Source organism: Oncorhynchus mykiss, chromosome 12 (assembly GCF_013265735.2).
Source record: "Oncorhynchus mykiss isolate Arlee chromosome 12, USDA_OmykA_1.1, whole genome shotgun sequence".
Classification (NCBI taxonomy): domain Eukaryota; kingdom Metazoa; phylum Chordata; class Actinopteri; order Salmoniformes; family Salmonidae; genus Oncorhynchus; species Oncorhynchus mykiss.
In genome coordinates, this window is record NC_048576.1 from 20,539,449 (window position 1) to 20,552,174 (window position 12,726).

The window sequence follows — 12,726 nt, forward strand, 5'->3', positions numbered from 1 at the left end:
TCTGTCGTTGCATTACGTTAACTAGCAGAGTACCCCGTACAGTAGAACCCACAGGAAGGAGTCATACAGCAGTCTGTAGCAGCACTTCTGTCATGACATTACGTTAACTAGCAGAGTACCCCGTACAGTAGAACCCACAGGAAGGAGTCATACAGCAGTCTGTAGCAGCACTTCTGTCATGACATTACGTTAACTAGCAGAGTACCCCGTACAGTAGAACCCACAGGAAGGAGTCATACAGCAGTCTGTAGCAGCACTTCTGTCATGACATTACGTTAACTAGCAGAGTACCCCGTACAGTAGAACCCACAGGAAGGAGTCATACAGCAGTCTGTAGCAGCACTTCTGTCATGGCATTACGTTAACTAGCAGAGTACCCCGTACAGTAGAACCCACAGGAAGGAGTCATACAGCAGTCTGTAGCAGCACTTCTGTCATGACATTACGTTAACTAGCAGAGTACCCCGTACAGTAGAACCCACAGGAAGGAGTCATACAGCAGTCTGTAGCAGCACTCAGTTCTACTCTGTGTTGTTAAACTACTGCTGTTTGATTCATAGATTTTTATTCCCATTAACTGTTAAAGAAAATACAGATCACTAAAAGACAAGAACATTACTTATATCTAAACTAATTACACTACGACTAAAGAAAAATATGACTATTTAAAAAATCAAAAGAAAGTGAAAATAAATCATATAAAAAAATTCATAATATTAATTTCAAACATTCAAGAACAATGTGTGTGTGTGTTTGTATGTGTGTGTGTGTGTCTTCACAGTCCACGTTATTCCTTGAGGTGTTATTTTATCCGTTTTCTTAAAACTGATTTTATTGTTTGCCTGAGTTACCTGAGGTGGAAGAGAATTCCATGTAGTTGTTGCTCTATGTAGTACTGTGTGTCTCCAAGCCTCTGTTCTGGACTTGGGGGCTCTGAAAAGACCCCAGATTGTGTGTCTTGTTGGGTTTTGAGCTGTATGTTAAGTGGCTGAACAGACAAGACAATAATTATTATAATGGTTGAATGGCCTAAGTAGCAGTTCATTCTTAAAAGAAACAAATTTGTTCAAAACTGTTCAACTGTTGTCTTTCACACATTGCGTCAACTACTCACTACATTTTATGCACAGAATGCTAGCTACCTGTATCTTATCCTTTCAGAACTAGATTCATTCTCTGATCCTTTGGGTGGACAACATGTCAATTCATGCTGCAAGAGCTCTGATAGGTTGGAGGACATCCTCCAAAAGGAGTCATAATTACTGTATAAGTCTATGGAAGGGGGTGAGAACCACGAGCCTCCTAGGTTTTGTATTGAAGTCAATGTACTCAGAGGAGGATGGAAGCTAGCTGTCTTCCGGCTACACCATGGTGCTACCGTACAGAATGGTGTTAAGGTGTTTTAGTCGATTATTTGGTGATGTGAATATATTTAGCATAGTTTTATCTAAAAAGGAAAACATTTTAATGTTTCACTATTTTAATTTTGGTCCCCCCTTTCCTCCTCTGAGGAGCCTCCACTGTTCCTTATTTAACATGTCAGAGAGGCATGTTTGTTCTAAAAAGCATATTCCTGGACTCCTGAGTGGCGCAGCGGTCTAAGGCACTGCATCTTAGTGCTTGAGGCTTCACTACAGGCTCGGGTTTGATCCCAGGCTGTGTCACAACTGGCTTCTGGGTTAAGCGGGTGGGTGTTAAGAAGCGGTTTGGCGGGTCATGTTTCAGAAGACACATGAATCGACCTTTGCCTCTCCTGAGTCCGTTGGGGAGTTGCAGTGATGAGACAAGATCGCAATTGGATATCACGAAAAAGGGGGTAAAATACAAATAAAAAGAGGGAGACTTGGCTACGTTGACTACAGAACATGACTATGAAATGCAGTAGGGAAAGTGGGAGGGTTCAGCGGGACTATAAATTCAAAGACAGACTACTTTTCTATACTGAAAGAAGAGAAGAACATAGCTAGACTTTTGTTTCACTATTAAACTCAATTTTATTGTTTCTAATTTCATAAAGCAGCTTGTGTTTCTTAACCAGGAAGAGGGTAGCTAACTAGAATGCTGGTGGTGACGATTTAGTTACGGGGAAGCAAGAGAATCGACTGTGCAACGTGTATAATCGGAGGCGGAGCTAGAGCCGAGCCTGTCTGCCCACACTCATCACTTGCTCCTCCGCAGCTCACCAGCTGATGTAGGCTGAGTGCCGGGTGTGGCTTGTCCTTCCCACTGCTGAAGAGAACTGCGCTGTGCATCTGTGCTACTCATACTAATTGTCCTTATCACTAAACATTTCTCAATCTCTCCAAAAACTATTTTCCAGTACAGATTTTAGTCACAGAGATAATTTTGTCTCGTTTTAATTGAAATGAAAAACAATTCAGTCGTCAATTGCCATTGAAAAATTGGTATTTGACAAATATTTTTGTCACAATTTTTGATAAGGAAATGAACACTGGTGTGTGTGTGTGTGTGTATGAGTTTGTGCCTGTTGCTGCCTCTTACTTCTGCAGGGTGAGGTTGAGGTTGTCAGTGCAGGCTTTGATCTTGTTCTGGGCCTCCAGGTGGTTCATGCCTTTGGTGGCGATTCCGTCGATAGACAGAACTACATCTCCCACACTCATTTTGGCTTTGGCTGCTTTGCCCCCATCGGTCAGCTGTAAAGACACACAAAATCAAACATACAGGTTGAAATAAAACTAAAATAAACATATACTGTACGCTTGCATTCATTTACTATAACACTATAAAATTACAGTAGTCCGTCACTATCCCAGGACTGGGAAATTCTATGCTATATGGAGCATAGCTTAGTGTATTTAACCTCCATGCCCTGGAGACTCCCAGTGCCTACTGTATCAGACTCTAAAGACTGATATACAGAATATTTCTCTTTTCTTTCATCTTCCTTAAAACAACGTTCTTAAACAAACATTCAGTATGCATGAATTCAGTTCAAACTGTGCATTCAACTCTATTTGTTCAGCTCTCTTACCACAGAACATCTGACAAAGGGCTAAGAAGGCCTGATCAACCCTGCAAAGCAAACCCTGTGAATAAAAAACAGGAAATGATCGTTGTGAAATTATGAAACTACGCAATAAAATATTGATTTGTATATTGGCCAAGCAGCACTGTGTTCTCTCCCTGTGGTGTCATATGTAACCTTGGTTATGTACCACAGGCCTTTTTACTCTCTTTATGATGCTGGCCACTTATCAGCTGGGCCCAAAATAGACCAAGCAAACTCTCCTGAGACACACAGTCAGACAGACAGACAGGTCCTTTACACATGCTGTGTGTACAGTCAGAGAGACAGACAGGCCCTCTATACATGCTGTGTGTAAAGTCAGAGAGACAGACAGACAGACAGACAGACAGACAGACAGACAGACAGACAGACAGACAGACAGACAGACAGACAGACAGACAGACAGACAGACCCTCTCACATGCTGTGTGTGCAGTCAGAGAGACAGACAGACAGACAGGCCCTCTACACATGATGTGTGTGCAGTCAGAGAGACAGACAGACAGACAGGCCCTCTACACATGTTGTGAATACAGACAGACAGTTCCTTTACACATGCTGTGTGTACAGTCAGTCAGACATACAGACAGGCCTTTTACACATGCTGTGTGTACAGTCAGAGAGACAGAAAGACAGGCCCTCTACACATGCTGTGAATACAGACAGACAGGCCCACTACACATGCTGTGTGTGCAGTCAGACAGACTGACAGACAGGCCCTCTTTGATCTGAGAAGGAGGGAAGCATGTCATATATCTGTCTGGACAGCTAATGATTTGACTATCTAGGTCCTAGGTGGCATGCATGTCTCTGACTTCTAAATCAAACAGTGGGTTGAAGTAGAACACATTCCAACACTTTTCCATTAGGGACTAATGCACTCTATGTTCTTCTAACCCCCTTGGCTTTGATTTAGAAAGAAAGGTATCCCCAAGGTAAAGACAGGCCGAGGGTCATATGTTACCCATAACCTTTGATTAGAGGTGCTTATGATGAAGATGTTCCCATGAAGTTACAATCTCCTGACAAAGCTCCAGTTTACTGTTACAGCCTAAAGCAGGGGTGTAACGGCCCAAAGCAGGGGTGTAACGGCCTAAAGCAGGGGTGTAACGGCCTAAAGCAAGGGTGTAACGGCCCAAAGCAGGGGTGTAACGGCCTAAAGTGGGAGGGTAACGGCCCAAAGCAGGGGTGTAACGGCCCAAAGCAGGGGTGTAACGGCCCAAAGCAGGGGTGTAACGGCCTAAAGCGGGAGGGTAACGGCCCAAAGCAGGGGTGTAACGGCCCAAAGCAGGGGTGTAACGGCCCAAAGCAGGGGTGTAACGGCCCAAAGCAGGGGTGTAACGGCCTAAAGCGGGAGGGTAATGGCCCAAAGCAGGGGTGTAACGGCCCAAAGCAGGGGTGTAACGGCCCAAAGCAGGGGTGTAACGGCCTAAAGCAGGGGTGTAACGGCCTAAAGCAGGGGTGTAACTGCCCAAAGCAGGGGTGTAACGGCCTAAAGCGGGAGGGTAACGGCCCAAAGCGGGGGTGTAACGGCCCAAAGCAGGGGTGTAACGGCCCAAAGCAGAGGTGTAACGGCCTAAAGCGGGGGGTAACGGCCTAAAGCAGGGGTGTAACGGCCCAAAGCAGGGGTGTAACGGCCCAAAGCAGAGGTGTAACGGCCTAAAGCGGGGGGTAATGGCCTAAAGCAGGGGTGTAACGGCCTAAAGCAGGGGTGTAACGGCCTAAAGCAGGGGTGTAACGGCCTAAAGCAGAGGACCGCAGATAAACTCAACAAAAAAAGAAATGGCCCTTTTTCAGGACCCTGTCTTTCAAAGATAATTCGTAAAAATCCAAATAACTTCACAGATTTTCATTGTAAAGGGTTTAAACACTGTTTCCCATGCTTGTTCAATGAACCATTAACAATTAATGAACATGCACCTGTGGAACGGTTGTTAAGACACTAACAGCTTACAGACAGTAGGCAATTAAGGTCACAGTTATGAAAACTTAGGACACTAGAGGCCTTTCTACTGACTCTGAAAAATACCAAAAGAAAAATGCCCAGGGTCTCTGTTTATCTGCGTGAGCATGCCTTAGGCATTCTGCAAGGAGGCATGAGGACTGCAGATGTGGCCAGGGCAATAAATTGCAATGTCCGTACTGTGAAACGCCTAAGACAGCACTACAAGGAGACAGGATGGACACAGGATGGCAACAACAACTGTCCAGGAACGCACAATTTCTCTATCAGTGCTCAGATAGGCTGAAAGAGGGCTTGTAGCCCTTTTGTAAGGCTAGTCCTCACCAGACATCACCGGCAACAACATCGCCTATGGGTACAAACCCACCGTCGCTGGACCAGACAGGACTGGCAAAAAGTGCTCTTCACTGACGAGTTGCGGTTTTGTCTCACCAGGGGTGATGGTCGGATTCGCGTTTATCGTTCGAAGGCATGAGCATTACACCGAGGCCTGCACTCTGGAGCAGGATCGATTTGGAGGTCGAGGGTTGGTCATCATCGGACTGAGCTTGTTGTCATTGCAGGCAATCTCAACACTGTGCGTTACAGGGAAGACATCCTCCTCCCTCATGTGGTACCCTTCCTGCAGGCTCATCCTGGCATGACCCTCCAGCATGACAATGCCACCAGCCATATTGCTCGTTCTGTGCGTGATTTCCTGCAGGACAGGAATGTCTAAGACCTGTTGGATTGGAGGGTGAGAGCTAGGGCCATTCTCCCCAGAAATGTCTGGGAACTTGCAGGTACCTTGGTGGAAGAGTGGGGTAACATCTCACAGCAAGAACTGGCAAATCTGGTGCAGTCCATGAGAAGGAGATGCACTGCAGTACTTAATGCAGCTGGTGGCCACACCAGATACTGACTGTTATTTTTGATTTTGACCCCCCCTTTGTTCTTGGCCGTAGTTTGCCCAACCCTGGCCTAAAGGCTAGCCATATGACTGTATTATCTAATGTATTCTATCTATGGTCAAGGTCAGACTGAGGTAGACAGTAATCTACTAGATCCCTTGATCCTCTGTGTCTGCTATGTACTGAGAAAAAATTGTGTTAAATACTACTGTTTGCTTGATCAGATCACCAGTGATAAGTTGTGATGTAGGGCCTGAGAAACGATGAGGAGGGATGTTGCTCTTGGAGGAAGGATGTGATTTTATCTGAGCTCCAGTAATGACTTTAGCTGACTGCCTGGTCTGTTGTGTTGTGAAGGAGAGGAGAGGAACGGCTGGGGGACATAGAAACGGGTACAGTAGATCATAGTTTCAGTCTGTGTTGTTATCTATGAAAGTACAAAGCGATAAGCACTAATCGCTTGAAGTCACCTTAGATCTATGTTCATTATGATGAGAGCCTGCGGGGAAGGTTTCAGAAGTACAGACTATTTAGAACAGGAACAGAGATTTTAAATACTTTTTGTATTTAAAATAAAATCTCAGTCATGAGATATACAGTAGCTTAAGAGTTTTAGGACTTACAGTAAATCGTAAACTATAAAAACTATTAAAAAAACAAATAATGTACATTCCTGACAAATGCAACACCTTTTCCCTTCCCTTTACCCTTCTATCCATTAGACCCTAATACACAGCAAACCCACAAGAGTAAACTACCACCCGTTTGTCTGACCCAGGCGACCGGCCAGCCTGAAGCTGTATGCTGGCGCTAACACAGTAACACAGGATATGTCCTGACAGGAAGCAGCCTGATGAAACCACAACAACGGGGATGACTATCTCCCAGGTGTGGCAGGCGGCGATGACACAAGCCTGCCTAGCGTTCAGCTCGTCAATCACTCAACACTCCCCCTGTACACTCAACACTTCCCCTGTACACTCAACACGCCCCCGTACACTCAACACCTGTGGAGACATTACACTGGACCAAACAGAGCTCAGAACCGCCTGCTCTGAACCACCTGCATCCATAAAATAACATGAGTAGCTTTATTATGCAAGGAACCTCACCTCTCACAGTTATGTTATATGGGTCTAAATTCCTGTGGTTTAGAAGGCACACCAATGCTAGACATACATTGAGTGCACAAAACATAAGGAACACCTTCCTAATATTAAGTTGCACCCCCTTTTGCTCTAAGAACAGGGCATGGACTCTACGAGGTGTCGAAAGCGTTCCACAGGGATGCTGGCCCATGTTGACTCTAATGCTTCCCACAGTTCTGTCAAGTTGGCTGGATGTCCTTTGGGTGGTGGACCATTCTTGATACACACGGGAAACTGTTTAGCGTAAAAAAAACAGCAGAGTTGCAATTCTTGACACAAACCGGTGTGCCTGGCACCTACTGTCTCCTCACCTTCATCTACACTGATTGTAGTGGATTTAACAGGTGACACCAATAAATCGTTCTACATGGAATGAATGACCTGGTCAGTCTATGTCATGGAAAGAGCATAATGATTTGTACACTCAGTGTATTAAACTTCTTACGGCTAGGGGGCACTATTTTCACGTTCGGATGAAAAGTGTGCCCAAAGTAAACTGCCTGCTAATCAGGCCCGGAAGCTAGGATATGCATATAATTGGTAGATTTGGATAGGAAACACTCTATCCAATGATGTCTGTGAGTATAACAGAACTTATTTGGCATGCGAAACCCCGAGGACAAACCATCCAGAAATTTTCATTTTGGGGACACTCTCTTTTTAATGGGTTTTCTATATGGATCTAGGAACTTGCTTGCAGTTCATATCGCTTCCACTAGATGTCAACAGTCTTTAGAAATTGGTTGATGTTTTTCCTTTGAGAAATGAAGAAGTAGGGCTGTTCAGAATGAGGGTCGAGTCTATTGTACGGTTGTGGTTGGGGTGCGCGACTTGAAAGTTCGCTCCACTTTGTTTTCATCCGGTATTGAACACAGTTTGTCCCGTCTTAAATTTGATTGATTATTTACGTTTAAAAATTCCTAAAGTTGGATTAGGAAAGTTGTTGGAAATGTTTGGATCAAGTGACTACTTTGTAGTCATGTTGCGCAAGTTGGAACCAGTGTTTATCTGGATCAAACGCGCCAAATAAATGGACATCTTGGAGATATAACGACAGAATTAATCGAACAAAAGGACCATTTGTGATGTTTAATGGACATATTGAGATATCAAAGCTGAGTCACTGGCTTACTAGTGCTCTTCCATGCTGTCCCTAGGAGGGGTGCGTCACTTGAGTGGGTTGAGTCACTGACGTTATCTTCCTGTCTGGGTTGGCGACCCCCTTGGGTTGTGCCGTGGCGGAGATCTTCGTGGGCTATACTCGGCCTTGTCTCAGGACGGTAATTTGGTGGTTGAAGATATCCCTCTAGTGGTGTGGGGGGCTGTGCTTTGGAAAAGTGGGTGTGGTTATATTCCGCCTGTTTGGCCCTCTCCGGGGGTATCATCGGATGGGGCCACAGTATCTCCTGACCTCTCCTGTCTCAGCCTCCAGTATTTATGCTGCAGTAGTTTATGTGTCGGGGGGCTAGGGTCAGTCTGTTATATCGGGAGTACTTCTCCTGTCTTATCCGGTGTCCTGTGTGAATTTAAGTATGCTCTCTCTAATTCTCTCTTTCTCTCTCTCGGAGGACCTGAGCCCTAGGACCATGCCTCAGGACTACCTGGCATGATGACTCCTTGTTGTCCCCAGTCCACCTGGCCGTGCTGCTGCTCCAGTTTCAACTGTTCTACCTGCGGCTATGGAACCCTGACCTGTTCACCGGACGTGCTACGTGTCCCAGACCTGCTGTTTTCAACTCTCTAGAGACAGCAGGAGCGGTAGAGATACTCTTAATGATCGGCTATGAAAAGCCAACTGACATTTACTCCTGAGGTGCTGACTTGTTGCACCCTCAACAACTACTGTGATTATTATTATTTGACCATACTGGTCATTTATGAAAATTTGAACATCTTGGCCATGTTCTGTTATAATCTCCACCTGGCACAGTCAGAAGAGGACTGGCCACCCCTCATAGCCTGGTTCCTCTCTAGGTTTCTTCCTAGGTTTTGGCCTTTCTAGGGAGTTTTTCCTAGCCACCGTGCTTCTACACCTGCATTGCTTGCTGTTTGGGGTTTTAGACTGGGTTTCCGCACAGCACTTTGAGATATCAGCTGATGTAAGAAGGGCTATATAAATACATTTGATTTGGAGTGCCAACAGAAGTTGATCTTCATAGGTAAGGCATGAATTATATCGTTATTTTTTACTTTTGTGTCGCGGCTGGCGGGTTGAAATGCAATTTTCATGTGTTTGTTTAATGGGGTGCTGTCCTCAGGTAATAGCATGGTTTGCTTTCGCCGTAAAGCCTTTTTTGAAATCTGACACTGTGGCAGGATTAACAAGAAGTTCATATTTAAACCGATGTATAACACTTGTATGATTCATGAATTATTATTATTAGTATTTCTGTTTTTGAATTTGGCGCCCTGCTATTTCACTGGGTGTTGTCAAATCAATCCCGGCGTGCGAAGGGATCACTAAGAAGTTAACTTGACATACTAGTGTAGTGTCTGTGGGAGACCTGCAGCCCATTATGCTGAAGCATGCCGAGACAGACAGAAGCAACATTTTATAGAGGGTGGACCTCTCTTCTCTATCTGTCACTATTATTATAATAAAGGTAAAGGTATAGTAAAGGTATAGTGTATCGGGTCTTAATATAGGCGGGCTAAGCTTCCTCAATTTGTGATTACATCACCAAAGATGGAGGATACCTCTCGTTCCACAGCAACAGCAGTTGTTAGTGTTTTCAGGCCACCTCATCACAGAGTCTCTGAGTCACATTAGTGATTATTCAGCCAGAGGAGAGCCTCAGCCTAGGCTGTCAATGAAGCAACTATTCACTCCATTCACTGCATTGTGTGCAAGGTGGAATAAAGGCTGCAGGTTGAGCAGCATGACGCTGTGAAGACCTGAACACACAGGATGTTCTCTCCCTCTCTGGCTCCGCTGCCCAGGAATCCCTCTGATTCAGGAAGTTAGATAACCTCAGTAGGTAGAAACAAAGGAATCAAGAGCAGACTGTTCTGTACTGTACTGCCTGGAAGTCAGGAGTGCTATAGCGTAGGCTTCATGAGAGAGAAAAAGTGGGGGTGACCCCATGACACATTTTCCTAGTTTCCTTGTTCTTTGTTGCAGTTTATTTTATCAAGGAAATCAGAATGTAAAACCTGCAGGAAGTACAGGAAGCATAGCTCAGGCATACTGTATGCATACCGTAACTTCACAGGCATACTATATTTTTAAGTAGACCGGCACACACTTATGCACACACACAGCACAGTAGCCCAGTAAAACCCACAAAGCCTTGACTCATTTCTCTTTAAGACTGTTAAGTGAAACTACTTCAACTGCTCTCTGGGGTGTAATTGGTGGCCAATCTGAGGCTTGGTAAATACAGTACAAGCTCTATTACAGTGAGTCTAAGCATCCCTGGAGAACAGCTATTCCATGCTCCATTCCCCAGGCCCAGACAAGGCCCAGACAAGACCTAGACCAGGCCAAGACCAGACCAGACGAGAGCCAGCTGACCCAGTCTGACCAACACAAAACAGCGCTTCTCAGTCCCTCCAGTGCCCTGGGGTCAATGACAGTGTCAACAGCAGGGTTATGGGAGGGAGCACAGCTCAGTCTAAGCATCCAACAGGATTCCAGTGTGTGGGTTATGGTCAAGGAAATGTGCATGTGTGCTTGAGTAGAACAGCCACGTGAAGTGCAGCGGCAGGGGTGATATTTCAGTTTGGGACAGCCTTACCCTTTAGCCATCTAGAATCCCTCCATGAAGGAAGAAAACAATGTACCTTAGTCTATATTTGGTATGATACATTCTCATCATCATCTCCAGAAACAGTGCTTTTAAGACAGAGGCTATGCTTCCCTTTTCTTCCTTTTAAAGCTCGGATAAAAGTATACTGTCTGTGTGCTTTACTTAAGCAATAAGGCCTGAGGGGGTGTGGTATATGGCCAATATACCACGGCAAAGGGCTGTTCTTGTGCACAACGCAACTCGGAGTGCCTGGATACAGTCCTTAGAGGTGGTATTTGTTAAATTGTTTATTTGTTTCACCTTTATTTAACCAGGTCGGCCAGTGGAGAACACCTTTATTTAACCAGGTCGGCCAGTGGAGAACACCTTTATTTAACCAGGTCGGCCAGTGGAGAACAAGTTCTCATTTACAACTGCAACCTGGCCAAGATAAAGCAAAGCAGTGCGACAAAAACAACACAGAGTTACACATAAACAATACTTAACTAGGCAAGTCAGTTAAGAACAAATTATTATTTACAATGACGACCTAGGAACAGTGGGTCAACTGCCTTTTTCAGAATAACAGATTTTTTACCTTGTCAGCTCTGGGATTCATTCAAGCAACATTTCGGTTACTGGCCCAATGCACTAACCACTAGGCTACCTACCGGCACACTCATTCAGACACCCATTGTCACATTATTATTTTATATAATGAGCGGCTAACTATCTTGCTATGTAATATCGTAATAGTGAAATCCTAAAAGAGCTTAGGTCCTCATATGAAATAAATATGACTGACAGACCACCATTCCCCGTCCACTCAACAACAGCACAAAAGACAAACATTATTCTGTTTCAGAAGAGGCACCAGAATGCTTCTCATTACATGTGTAAGATGAGAACGAGGCAGCCGTCCCAGTGGATGACATATCTTCCATATTTCCCTCCTCTTTGAATGTGATCTAACCACATGATGCATGCTGCTGGTTGCTGCTGTGTGGCTGTGGCGCTGGTTTCACCACAGAACTGCCCCCTCTATTACTGGCTAGTTACGGGTAATGAATGAATGTTCCACCAGGATGACACCAGAGTTCTGAGCGTTTCTGAGCGTTTCTCTGTGAGCTGGTGACTGAACCTGAACAGTGCCACAGGGCCAGGATTAGTTAGTAGTTAGCGGTTGGAATCAATAACAGGTGAGGCTGAAGTGGTATTACCAAGTTAACCCGGGACCATGCTCTTCCCTCTGGTCTAATGAGAGGAACCTTATTTTGCATTCCATCTAGGTGAAATCATCTCTGGTATTGGCTTTAAGAGTAGTGCCTCTTTCACAGAGGAAACATATACATCTCTATTAAGCTGTGGTTTCTGACACAGTCTTCACAGTGGTGTGGTGTGACGTGAGAACGGTGTCTCTTCATCTCCACTGTGACTCACCATACAGAGAGAGTACACCAGGACATCGTTCCTCCCCTTCAATAACCACTCATTGTATCCATGCACGTCCCATCTGTCTTTTACAAGACAATTAGCCCTTGTAATCAGATAATCAAACAATAACAACATGAACATATCAATCTAATTCAGGACTAATAAACTGCTTGAATTAAAACGTTTACTGATCAATGCTCCTATTATTATGAGGGTGATTGTTAGATTAGGCAAGCATGATAAAAGAATAATGGAATAGGAACCAACAGCAGATGACTTGTTATTCTCAGAACCAGATGGCAGGGGGATGGGGGTTTGGACGGAGAGTGACTGAGGAAGATAAGTGGAGCTTTAGGAGAGCTTTGATGTGCAGAACAAAGTTTCTCACGAAGACAAAGAGCAGCAGTTGTAGATGTAGTGGTATTATTCCTTGAGTTATTTCTCTAGAAATCCTGCCAGAAACATTGGAGCTACAGTTGGCTTCCCTGTCCGGTGTGTAGAATTCTAGCAATCCAGATCATGTCAAAATATATTGA

The 12,726-nt window shown here is 44.8% G+C and overlaps 1 protein-coding gene across 7 annotated transcripts in view; it reads right to left on the minus strand.

Moving 5' to 3' along the window:
• LOC110537156 (PDZ and LIM domain protein 5) overlaps nt 1-12,726 on the minus strand; it is a 111,354-nt gene that overhangs the window by 51,326 nt on the left and 47,302 nt on the right. For all 7 annotated transcript variants that reach the window (XM_036937167.1, XM_036937166.1, XM_036937165.1 and 4 more), the window contains exon 3: nt 2,503-2,654. In XM_036937167.1, the coding sequence (XP_036793062.1) occupies nt 2,503-2,654 (152 nt within the window). The remainder of the gene's footprint in view (nt 1-2,502; nt 2,655-12,726) is intronic.